The sequence below is a fragment of the Peromyscus californicus genome, unplaced genomic scaffold (assembly GCF_007827085.1).
Source record: "Peromyscus californicus insignis strain IS unplaced genomic scaffold, ASM782708v3 Scaffold_8__1_contigs__length_139910024, whole genome shotgun sequence".
NCBI classification, from domain to species: Eukaryota; Metazoa; Chordata; class Mammalia; order Rodentia; family Cricetidae; genus Peromyscus; species Peromyscus californicus.
The window spans coordinates 99,226,386-99,239,024 of record NW_026294606.1 but is presented as its reverse complement, the minus strand read 5'-3'; the positions used below and the strand labels follow the sequence as shown (position 1 = coordinate 99,239,024).

The 12,639-nt window shown below is 51.0% G+C and overlaps 1 protein-coding gene across 5 annotated transcripts in view; it reads right to left on the bottom strand.

Annotated features, from left to right (window-relative positions):
• The window catches only part of Bcar1 (BCAR1 scaffold protein, Cas family member), a 38,504-nt gene that overhangs the window by 11,322 nt on the left and 14,543 nt on the right, over positions 1-12,639 (bottom strand). For 4 of the 5 annotated variants that reach the window (XM_052729598.1, XM_052729602.1, XM_052729600.1 and 1 more), the window contains exon 2: positions 172-804. In XM_052729598.1, coding sequence (XP_052585558.1) covers positions 172-804 — 633 coding nt within the window. Of the gene's footprint in view, positions 1-171; positions 805-11,537; positions 11,651-12,639 lie in introns of those variants that run through there. The other variant, XM_052729601.1, reaches the window with a different exon arrangement.

Sequence of the window (12,639 nt, the reverse complement as noted above, 5' to 3'; positions counted from 1 at the left end):
ATGTATCTTCAGATAAATATATACGTTTATCCAGTTACCTCCCTCCTTGACTTCAGACTAAATACATAGAGACACTGCAGTGTGGGTACTCTGGTGACCAGGCCCTGTTAGGCCCACAAACCAGGGCCTAGGCTAACCCAATAGGGTTTTGCTGTGCCAAGTTGGCCTTACCTTTGCCGGGGGCTTTGTTCCCTCCCAGCTGCGGGTGTCCATAGATGGAGGGACTTGGTAGATGTCATGCCCTATGCCAGCGGAAGGTGGCACCTGGTAGATGTCCTGAGCTGGACTTCCAGGCCCTGGGGGCACCTGGTAAAGGTCTGTGGCTGGGCTGGGAAATGAGTGATGAGGTGTCTGCTTTGAGAATGTGGATATCTGTTTGGCTGGGGGTGACTGGAACTGTGGGTTGGGCCCAGGGGCTTGGTAGAGACCTTGCTGAGCCTTGCTGGGAGTGGGTACCAGGTACACACTGTCAGGCTGGGGCTGGTATGCAGTGGGGAGCATGGGACTGTACTGGGAAGCCGGGGGTACCGGGGTATGGACACCCTGAGGGAGGTTGGGCTGGGGCTGGGGTGGAGTGGCAGGTGGGCCTGGTCCAGGCCCTGCTGGCTTCTTGTCATACATGCCAACCAGGATCTTGAGGCGGTTACCAGGGACAATGCCCTGGCGCCCATGCAGCGAGCAGAGCCACCAGCCATCCAGGCCCTGTGTGTCCCGCTCCAGCACTGTCATGATGTCACCCTTTCGGAAGGAGAGCTCATCCGGGGACTCAGCTACGTTGTCATAGAGGGCTTTGGCCAGCACGTTCTGGGGAGAGAAGACATAGGTGGACATGAAGGCAGGAAGATAGGCACAGGCCTCACCCAGCTCCCACCTCTTCCAGAATCAGTAAGTACCCAGCTTTAACTTCCAAAAAGAGACTTAGTCACATCTGAAAATAGCAGGGGGCCTTTGCCCTCATTGCTTCTGCCTGCCCCCCAGCAGCAAAGCAGAGCTGACCCCAGTCTATCTTTTAGCTAAGCTAGGGCCCCTCAAGTCCTCGATGGCAGCAGCTGCTACCAGCTGCCATCAACACTCCCGAGATGGCTCTTATGTGACTAAAAACCATTCCTGGGTCTGGAAAGATGGCTCAGCAGTTAAAGGGAGTTTCCTGCTATTGCAGAAGAACTGAGTTTTGTCTCTAGCAATGATATTGGGTAGCTCACAACCTAGATCCAGGGGACCCAATGCTCTCCTCTGTACTCTGTAGGTACCTGTACTCACTTGTGTGTGTACACAGACACAGAGACACCACATATAATTAAAAATAATAAAATCTTTTCAAAGTTCCTTAAGTCATGTGACAGTCTGTACCAGAAAAGTTAAGGATAATGACAATACAGCCACTAAGTTACCAAAGGATAGTTCAGTAGAGTTGAGAAACTGATTTGAAACAGTTTCTTACGATAGAAACACTGGGGGGCGGGGATTTTCCCAAGTTCACCTACCAAAAAGCCAGTAATTAATGGAGAAACTTAAAAACCTGCCCCTTAAGCTCAGAAGAAAGTAAGATGCTCTCCCCATTCTAGCTCCAAGGTTCAGACCCTGTGTCCAGGGCATTGCAATTCTCCAAGAGGAAGAAATTGATGGGGTGAGGGAGGACCATGCACATCACAGGGGGACAAAATGGTCATCCTCTGCAGACCACATGATCATCTTTGTAAAGGTATTCCAAGTAGAAGAATCAGCAATTGATGAAAACGTCACAGCAAAGACAGAACAACAGGAGTTTTCTGCAAACTCGCCACACACACACCTTGCACAAGACTGGAGAGGACAAAATGTTTTTACTCAAGTAAACACTTGAACAGAAGGAAAAATGTGCCAAGTTCCCAGTGAGATGACCTTAACACTGTACAACGTTCATTTGCCCATACTTTCTTAGTACAGCAGCCTGCCCATCATCATGGTTTCACTTTCTGTGGTTTCAGTTAGTTACCTATGGTCAACCATGGCCCAAAAATATTAAATGAGAAATTCCAGAAATAAATAATCCATAAGTTTTCAATATCGGCCATTCTGAGAAGCATGATAAAATCTCTTACTAGTCGACTCCACCACCCTGGGACCAGCACATCCATCCTATCTGTTTGTGCTACTTTGCTTATTATCCAGGCTAGCAGATCCACTCAGCTACTGCAGGGCTTACTGTGTTTGAGTAAGCCCAACTGTGATGGCCCCAAAGCACAGGCACACACATAATAATTCTTACATAATTCAAATTTGCCAAAGAGAAGCTATAAAGGTGCTTCTGCTAAGTGAAAATGTCAAAGTTATGGTTTTAGAGAGACCAATCACATACCTTTTATTATAACATAATAATTATTCTACTATTGTTATTAATCTCTTACCATACCACATTTATAAATTAGACTATTATAGATGAAAGCCAAGTATAGCAGAGCATGCCTTTAATCCCAGCACTTGGAAGGCAGAGGCAGGTGGATCTCTGTGAGTCTGAGGCCAGTCTGATCTACATAGTGAGTTTCAGGCCAAACAGGGATATATGGTAAGAACCTATCTCAGACAAAAAGAAAAAACAACAACAACAACAACAAAAAATCTACTACTAGACATGTTTTGGAAAAAAAATATAGTATACAGAGTGTTTAATACTAACCTGAGCTGGGCGGTGGCAGTACATGCCTTTAAACCCAGCATTCAAGAGGCAGAGGCAGACAGATCTGTGAGTTTGAGGATAGCCTGGTCTACAGAGTGAGTTCCAGGACAGCCAAGGCTATACAGATAAACCCTGTCTCAAAAAACAAACAAACAAACAAACAAACAAACAAAACTAATTTGAGGTTTGGAGCATCCATTGAGAGTCTTGAAATGCACCCCAGAGACTGAGGGGAGAATAATGTGAACTCAGTATAATTTAATTGCATCATAATAATTCATCATGATAAAAGTGCCATAAGGCTTTTTTTTTTTAAAGGAATTCTTTTACAATGAAATGGAGGCATAGAGGCCAATAAATAAACCAGCCACTTCTAAAAGGCACAGGCACTCTTTTCTAGACATGAGAACAACTCCAAGCAGGACAGGGATGGGACAGGACAAGGGCTGGGAAGCAGAGGGAAAAGGCTAAGACTCCACAGAGAGGAAGGCAGGAAACTCAGAAGGCAGCCAATGTGGACACTGACCTTGGCATTACAGACTATCAATCAGGGCTCATACAAATGGCCTAGTGCTAGGACAAGTAAAGTTAATAGGAATTTGGAGTTCATACAATTAAAAAGGAAAAGATACCAGGTGGTGGTGGTGCACACCTTTTAGTCCCAGCACTCAGGAGGCAGAGGCAGGCAGATGTCTGTGAGTGTGAGGCCAGCCTGGGCTACAGAGCTAGTTCCAGGACAGCTAGGGCTGTTGCACAGAGAAGCCTTGTCTCCAAAAACAAAAAAGGGTACAAGACCAACAGAAAGCCCACAATATATAAAAAGGTCACCCAAGGGAAATCAAATGGATGCTTAGAGTTCCAGCAGGGAGAGACACAGAGGGATTATGCCACACGGTCCTGTAGGTGTCCTGGTATTTAAGGAAGTGGTGCAGGCAGGAGTATGCACAGGCTTTACTGATCTTAAGAGCACTCAGCACCAGGGTGCTTGCCTATCACATATGGGGCCCACCTGTATTGACCAAGGAGCAGCGAGAAGGTAAAAGTGAGGCAAGTCAGTCCTGCCCTCCTGAGTTAGAGTAAGAAACAAATGTGTTATGGGTCAGAACTTTAAAGCTATAAGCACCTACAAAGACAATGGTTCAGGGACAGATCCCAGGCACATTACTAATGTGGGTACTTCTGGGGCTCCAGGAAGAAGCAAGAGGAAACCAGGAGCATCAAGCAAAGGGAGAGCAGCACCTCCCATCTTTACTGGAGCTCCCTCCTGTCATCTGTCACAGCTACTACAATACCTAGGTACTATGTCCTTTCCATGTCACAGACACTCCCAGAACAGGAATCTGCACTTCATGTGGCCCAGAAGCCAAGTAGCCTGTGCTGAAGTCATGTGTCTTGAGGCAGGAGGACAAGAGTATAGGAAACAGGGAAGGCGGCACAGGAACCCGGGGTGGCTCCAAGACGCCACTGTGACTTGAGTGGGCCTGCTGTCACTGCCTCCTTGCCCAGGAGCTGGGCTTAGAGATGGCAGAGGGCAGGACAAGGAAGGAGTCTGGGCTAGGTGTGGCTGGGACATCATCTGTCCTCCAAGAGCAGCAGAAGACTGTATGCTTCAGGAGGGCTGGTGGCAGAGCCTGACTAAGACCCCACTGGGCATTCAAGGTCAGATGCACCCTTCTGGCCTTCAACCAAACATCAATTCTGGGTGACCTACAAGGTCCCTCCTAAGACTCTGGGTCTGAAGACACAACAAAGATCTAGACTTGAAAATAGGACCTGGGCTCTGGCTACTTGCTGTGTGGCCTTGCCTACTGAAACTCAAGAGGTAGAACCACCCTCTGGCCAGGCTGCTGGTACACAACCTGCAATCCCAGCACTTGAGAGGTGGAAGCAGAGAATCAGGAGTTCAAGGTCTGGGCTAGTGAAACCCTATCTCAGGAAATCAAAGCTACATCAACCAAACAACCAAAAACATCCTCACCCTCTGGACCTCACCTCCTTCATGGAACCAATTAGGAGCTGGAATTCAGGCGGCAGGAAGGGCTATACCCTAGGGACAGAATCCAGAGTGGGAGCTCAGGCTCCGAGGAGAGGAGTCCCAGGGGGCTACCTCTGATTTCTTTCTCAGGCCTGCCACACTGAGAAGTATCACCAGCTGGCATCTGTTTCTCCAGGACATCTTGAACTCTCCAGTCCCAGAAAAGGCAGGGGCAGAGGAGCTAGGAACCAAAAAGAACAAGTCCCAGGGAGAGACTAAGTAGGGAGGATGCCTAAGGAGGGCAGAGCCCTGAAACTGCCACAGTTCCTATGCTCTGTCTACACCAGTTACAGAAGGTTGAAAGTGCACTGAATAAGCTGGGCACTGAGTACACCAGTACTTCCAGCATTCAGAAGGCTGAGGTAGGAAGAGACTCTGAGTTTTAGGTTACTTTGATCTACAGTGATATCCCCATCCCCTCCAAAAAAACTCCACAATAAAACATCATTTGCAATTTTAAAATGAGGTATCAGAATATCACTAAAAATACTCAAGACAATAGGGGTGGACATTCTCTCATTTACAGAATTTTTCAGTAAGTATTTCTTATTCTGAAGTTGAAAAAAAAACTGTTTGAAGGGAATCAATCAAAATTAAATATGTATGAAAATGTCATAAAAAAATCCTGTTACTCTGAAAGCTAGGGTTTTTTTTTCCTTTTTCCTTTCTTTCTTTTTTTTTTTTTTAAGGGAAGGAAAAAAAAAACTTATCTAGGAAAAGTAAACAGTGGGTCACATGCCAGGCTCTGGGTCAGGATGGACAGTTATAGTGGGTCCAGAGGCCAGAACCCCTGGAGGAGCAGGCTGGGATGGGAACTACCTTACAGCCCACCAGGCTCACAGTCCCATCCCCAAGCTGCAAACAAGAGAAGCGAATTTCCCAAATATGGTCTGCAGCCTGCCTCCGGGAATCACCAGGCCCACCCTCCCTCAGTGACCCCAGAACATCAAGCCGCCTGGCTGGGTCCCCTAGCCCCTGCCCTGGTGACCACAGGAAGTGCCAGCAGAGTGAGTCACAGGGAAATTCCCTCCAGCCAGTCAAAGGCGGGTGGAAGTTTAGACAGAAGGGCCTGCTCCTGAGTCCCTCACCTCTTAGGATTGCTGTGCAGGGAAGGCTCAGAGAGAGGCCCCACTGGGCGGGTCTGGGGACGCCAGGAGAGAGCTAAGACAGAAGGCTAGAAGCATCTGTTGAAGGGAAGGCTCAGTAAACAAGCCAAGCAGAGAGGAACTGCCCAGCCTAGGTGAGCCGTTCAGGGGCTTCTGGCCTCCCAGATGCTAGCTCTACTTAAAACACATACTCACTGAGTGCCTGCCAAGTACGCCTTGGCCAAGTAGGGTTGTAACTGTATAGTCAAGGGCAGCTGGAGCCGGCTGGGAAACACCTCATGGACTGGGCACGTGGCATCAAGAGCCTGGCACCAGGAGTTCCTCCGCCTGTGTCAGCTGGTGTGCTCTGGCCCGGAGCCCCTGTAGCAGCCTCTCCCCTGCCCAACCCAAGTCCTAAGCACTGCCAGTGCCTGACCTATCGACGGTTTCAGCTGGCCAAGCAAAGGCCCTCTCAGCCTCTCTGCCTCCCTAGTTATTACTCAAGGCCACATTGCTCCTTCCCTCTCTCAAGTCACTAGGCAACCGTTCAGTCCCAGACCAGCGTCCAGCTCTCCCTCCCACTGCTATGTGACCTTGGGTAAGTCCCTTCTCCCCTAAACACCAGACTGTCACAGCTACAATGACAAAGCTGGCTTCAGAAGACCCTACTTCTGTTTAACCAGATTACCCTGGCTCCTGCGCTTGCCAAACTCCTAAAGCAGTGGTTCTCCACATGTGGGTCCTAACTCCTTGGGGGGTCACATCAGATATTTACATTACGATTCATTAACAGTAGCAAAATTATAGTTATGAAGTAGCAACAATAATGTTACGGTTGGGGTCAGCACACCAAGAGGAACTGTGTTAAAGGTCTGGTCGCAGCAGCAGCAGGTTGAGAACCACCGTCCTAAAAACAGCACACACCTACCCTCTTGAGGCCTGCACCACCGTCCTAAAGACAGCGCACATCCACCCTCTTGAGGCCTGGTCAGCAAAGCTTACAACTGCAGTGGGCAGAAAGACATCCAGCAATAATTTGCCCTGTCTAGGAGTGTAGCTCAGTGGCACACTTGCCTGGCTTGTGTGAAGCTCATGAAAGCAATAATTTGCAAGAAGGGGGAAAGTGGGGTGCCAGAAATAATGAAGGACAAGATCTTTGCATACACGTGGCCTTTCCAAGGAAGCAACACTCTAGCTGACTTACCAGCTAAGTACACAGGGCACAGCAAGGGCAGAATCCAAGGTGCTGGAGCAGGAGCAATGAAGGGAGACTTCTGTGACCCCAGAGTGGCACACAGACAGGGGCTGATTACTGTAGGGTTCCACAGCTTATCCCTCTATCATCCCAGGGCCAATAAACACCATCCAAACAATGGCTTTCTACAGCCAAATGAGCCCAGATGGGCAAAAGTCCACGGCAACCTGAGCATTCCCGCCGCAGTCATGCTTTCTCCCCTAGCAGTCTCCCACGGGACTCTGTCACGACTGAAGCTGGAGAAGCAGTCAGCTTCCTGAGCCCATTTTCCAGTCTCCCTCAGCTGAACAGTTGCATGGCTCATGCTATGCTATATATGTTGTCTCAAGGTCACAATGGGTACAACTGGGACTCTAAGAGATGCAGGGCCAGGTTACAATTATCTGTACAGACAAGTGGTTCTCAACATGTGGGTCGCAACCCCTTTGTCAAACCTCTATCTCCAAAACTATTTCATTATGATTCATAACAGTAGCAAAATTACAGTTATGAAGTAGCAACAAAAATAATTTTATGGTTGGGAGGTCACCACAACATGAGGAACTGTATAAAAGGGTCACAGCACTAGGAAGGCTGAGAATCACTGGTCTAGACGATGGTGCCAGTCACATCCAAGACACCATGGAGGCTGCTGCCTGGCTTGCCAATCTCTGGCCACCTCACTCTGGGAACCTACTGCTGCACCCTACATCTACAGAACCATATCAGACATCATCCCCTTTCCTTCTTCAGGAAGACCCAATGACTATCTGAAGACACCCACTTCCCCTTCTGCCCACCTCACATACTGCCATTTCTTGTTATCGCCTAATTCTTGTTCCTAACTCAAACATGGGAAGCACAAGTCTATCTTCAGCAGAACCCTGGGTGCCAGAGCACCAGGATTGTCATAAGAGGAGCCATAGCAAGTGCCTGTTGAAGTCAGTAGAGCCAAGAAGACCCCTAGCTTGATGTCAATGTTCCCTATTCCACACAACATCCTTGTACATGGGAGGACTGTCCCACAGGTACTACCTGGTTGAAAATGGCCCCCATTGTGTCCTGGGACCTGTGAAGGCTTCAGACCCAACAGGGTTCAAGCTAGCCTTGGAATGCAGAACAGCAGAGGGAGAACTGATGTGACGGTTATTCTTCTTAGCTCCAGCTGCCATGGGGGGAGTCCTGGGAGTACTGTGGGATTCCCTAAACCCTGACGATGGGGCAGGGTGCAAGCTGGTGGCTTCAAGTGCTGAGGAGAAGACACTACAGTTTCCCCTCCACAGATCCTTCAAGCAGTGCCAGCCTGGGCCCACTAACCAAAGGACGCCCTGCATGCAGGCCCAGGTCCAGCTGGTTCATACTCATTTACACAGCAAAGCATGTTCTCAGCAGCCCTAAGCCAGCTCAAGATGGGAACCAGGTGAATCAGAAAAGGAACTGGGCAACTTGACACAGCCAGCAGGTTCCTAATGACAACACAGTGGATTTTACCCTAGGCCATAGGCCGAGCTCCTTCCTGCCACGTTCATCTCACTTCATCTTCAAAACTACCCCCACAACACCAAGAATTATGTCTATCTTATCTGAAGGAAAGCAGAGGCTCAGAATGGATACACCTGTCTGATCCAGAGACAAGAAACAGTAGAGCTAGGTCTAAGGCTCTGAGATTAAAGTGGAGTCAGGGATTCACCGGAAATGCTGAGCTTCACAGAATCCTGGAGTGTTAACTGCACAAGCCTTTCCTACCCTGCTAGTCCCACCCCAAGGCATACACCCTGGCTCCCACCCCAAGCACAGAGCCTCACACACAGCAGGCACTAAGGAAACACTGGCTCCCTTCATACTCAGAACCACTGCAAATGTGAGCCAAGTTTATTTCTGGGATAATCTGTTTGCTTGTCCCAAAGCCACCTACCCAGTGGCCAATGGATATAGGCCCAGTGAATGGGTGCCCAACTGGCAGTCATGCTCACCATTCGTCCTCATGCCCAGGTATCCACCTGGAGGGTCATGTAGTCATAGACCACTGACTAGGGACCTGGCAGTTCTCCTTGCCTCAATCCAGGATCCAACGGAGTCCCGAGAGATGGCACTTCCCCCCCACTCCCCTATCCTGACAAGCCAGCTTTGACAGCATCCTGCCCTAGCATTCCCATGGACAGCTAAGTAGCCAGATCATGTCCCTGATATGCTGATATGGAGCAAGAGTGTGAGAACCATGCTCAAAATGGCTTGTGCATGAGCCCCACATTCCAGAGCCATCCCAAGGGAGCCACAGCTCCAGTCTTGCCTTCCTCAGGAGTATGTGACAGTACAAAGGCAGGGAGGGCATAGTGGGTAGCTACCAGCTCCATGTCTGACACTCTGCAGCCAGGGCAAAGGTCTGGAAAAGGAAGGAGTGAAAACCCACCTGCAGAGTGTGGCCACTGCCAGGGATTCCCCTACACACACATACACTGTCCTTGGTTCTAGTAGTAACAGCTAATGACTTTGTGCCGAGATCCAGCTCTGGGCCGGAAACAGATTCCTGCTCCAACTCCTGCCAAAGTGTCACAAGTACTATATCTCTGGGAGTCTGGGCAGAGGTGTAGTGGCATAAGGAATCCTCCTGCTATAGAATATGGCATCTGCAAGCCCCCATCACACCACGGAGGGTGGAGATATCTACTGCTTCCTTCCCTGGCCCTGGGATTCTAACAGAGGATTTGTGAACCTATCAGTAGACTGGCTCTAGTTCATCTTTGTGATTTGGTGCCTTAGCAGAGTTTAGCTTAAGACTGACCCTTCATTTCAGGGACAATATGGGGCCCAGAATAGAGGTAATCCCCATCCCTGACTCTGCCATCATGGAGGATCCAGAGATCAGAGCAAAGGGACAGTAGGATCTTAGTACAAGGCCTTGGTTTATTCATTTTCAGATCTTAAGTCTCCTGGAGCTTTGACACTCTATAGCCCTAAAAAGGCTTCAGCAGCTTGTAATATAGTTCATCTTCCTGAGCAGGGACAGGGGGACAGTATCACAGAAGGTGTGGTTCTCCAACATACAAAACATACCCCCTCCACTCTCTACCCGTCTCACAAAGGCCTGACTTTGTAGCTCACCTAGAGCTGGGAGGTTACACCAAGATAGACGTGGAGCCTTGACTCTTCTTAGAGATCAGAGGACCTGACAAGGGAGCCTAGCCCCATCCTCTGGGTCTGAGGCCACCCCATAACCCCTCCACGCTGGGAAGAAAGGCTATCTGCTGGAGAGTGATCCTCATCACCCACCTCCTAGTCCCCAATATCAAACCTGATTGACACTGCCTCTTTCCAAAGGCCTCCCAGCCTGAGCAGGTTAGGTTGGGGCAGGGTGCAGAGAAGAAAGCTGTCCAGTCTTGGGGAAAAATTGTGGTGGGGCCTCCTGAAAGAATGGATGCTAGCAGAGGACCACAGAAGAGCCCAACAGCTACTCAAGGCCAAGTTCCCTCATCCCAGACAAAGAGTGGGGAACATAAATGGTGCAGTACATAGAGACCAGGTTCTGGGCCCTGAGTTCAAAGCACTAACTCACCCTCTCTCTCTCTCTGCCTCAGTCTCTACACTTAAAACCTTACAACCAGGATGGGGAGCAACAACTGATTCAGGGGCCTTTCTTGTGCAGACAGATTCCCTTGAGATACTGCCCTAACTTCATTCCTTGGCCAGACATAAGGAGATCGCACAGCATTCATTCTTGCTCTGCACAACCACTAATGGCCAGAAGCTCCAGTCTTCCTCCCCTGACCAAAGGTGACTTTGCTCGCACAACCTGGACTGCCTTACGCTGCCCTGCCTCCACCCAGCTTCCAATGGGTTCCTTCCTTGCTCAGGGCAAAGGGGAGGTGAACGCTGGTGCCAGGAGGGTGTGCCGGCAGTTCCTCCCCAACGGCTCCCTTCCCTAAGGCACCACCTGGCTCCTGGCTCCTGATCCTCTAGGCACCCACACCTGCTATTCTGGCCCATCAGCCCTAGCTAGTCACACCATCCAACACTCCATCCGGAGAAAGGAGGGCGTGTCCCTGGAGCAAGACAATTGGAAACTTTCTCACTTAGCAAGGAATGGACACATGGTCGTTATGTGAAGGTGATCAAACTCATAGCAAACCCTAGATCGGGAGCGTCTCTCAACCTAGACCTTTCTACACCGCAGAGCTGTGAAGATAAGCTGCTGCCCTCATTGGGATTCTCTCAAAATCCCCCCAGGTCCTAACCTGTAGCGGCTCGCCGCTCGCCTGCAGCCCTCAGCAAATCTCTGCTTCTCAGAGCCCCGCAGCATACCAGCTCGGGTTCAGCCTCAGGCAGCCTGGCCCGTGCCGGGACCCAGGAGCTGCGGACGCCGAGTGCGACACCAAAGCTCCGTGGGCTGCCGGGGGTCGAAAGGCTGGCCGAGGGAGGAGCGACTCGCTAACGCGCCGAGCTGACCGGTAACTCTGCGGCCGGAGGGACGCGCTGGGCCCGCAGGAAACGTCCTCCTCCCCTCCCGCCCGGCCCCGCGCCCACACTCACCAGGTACTTCATGGTGCCCGCCGGCCAGAGGCCGCGCCGCCCGCGTACCGCCTGCCGCCCGCGCCGCACGTCTCAGCCGCCTCCTCGGCCGCCCGCAGCCGGTCCACTTCGCCCCGCCCGCCCGCCCGCCGCCGCCCGCTCCCGGCATGCCCAGCCGCGCTACCATTGGCCACCGTGGGCCCCCATGCAAATGAGACGCCGAGTGGGCGGGCCGTGCTGCTTACAGCCCGGTGGAGGTCCCCGCCTCCCGCGGCCGCCGGCTCGGCTTGTGAAGGTCCTCTGAAGACGCCGCCCGGCCCCATCGCTCTGCTCGGGTGCAGCCTCTCCTACCCCTCCAGATGCCGGCCTTCTGCCTTCCTCACCTACCAACCCAGGAGTATTCCCACGTGTGTCCGCGGCATCCGATTCAGACCTGGATTCCGAGGCAAAGTGGAGGGAGTATGCCCCAAGAAACAATTACTGAAAACAGTAATAGCGCACGACTGTAGACAGGCCTTACTGTGTAAGGATACCAGGAACCCCGCGTGATGGTTCATGCCTAAGGATCCCAGCAGTCGGGAGGCGCAGGCAGAAAGCCAGCCTGGGCGACAGAAAAGACCCCAGGGCTGGCCAGCTACAGCCTGACCTGTTGCAGTTCATAGGCAGCAACAACCCCTGCCCCTCTGTATTCCTCGGCCATATAGGATTTCAGCTGGTTCCCTGAAGCCCACGGGGAGTGAAACCAGGGCTAACTACGTCCACTTCACAAATGCCTCTGGCCACTAAGCAAGGAACTAGAGGCTTGCCAACTCGTGCTTCAGTTCTTCATTGAATTCAGTGAAGGTTCCGGAAGCAGGGTCTCCACAATCAGGTCACAGTCATGCCCTAGGAGGACCCCCCCACCCCATTCCTGAGTCCTGTCCAGACACAAAACTCGTGCCCAGCAACCTACTTGAAACCTGCTCCAACTTGTCTATTTCAGGAACGTCAAAATGTGCACATTAAGAACGAGGGAGAAGGAAAAGGCACCCGGGGAAAGCAGTGGACAGAGCCTCAGCTCACCTCAATGCTCCTTGCTAGGTTTCAAGTCAGTAACTGTCACCCAAGCAGCAAAATCTGGATG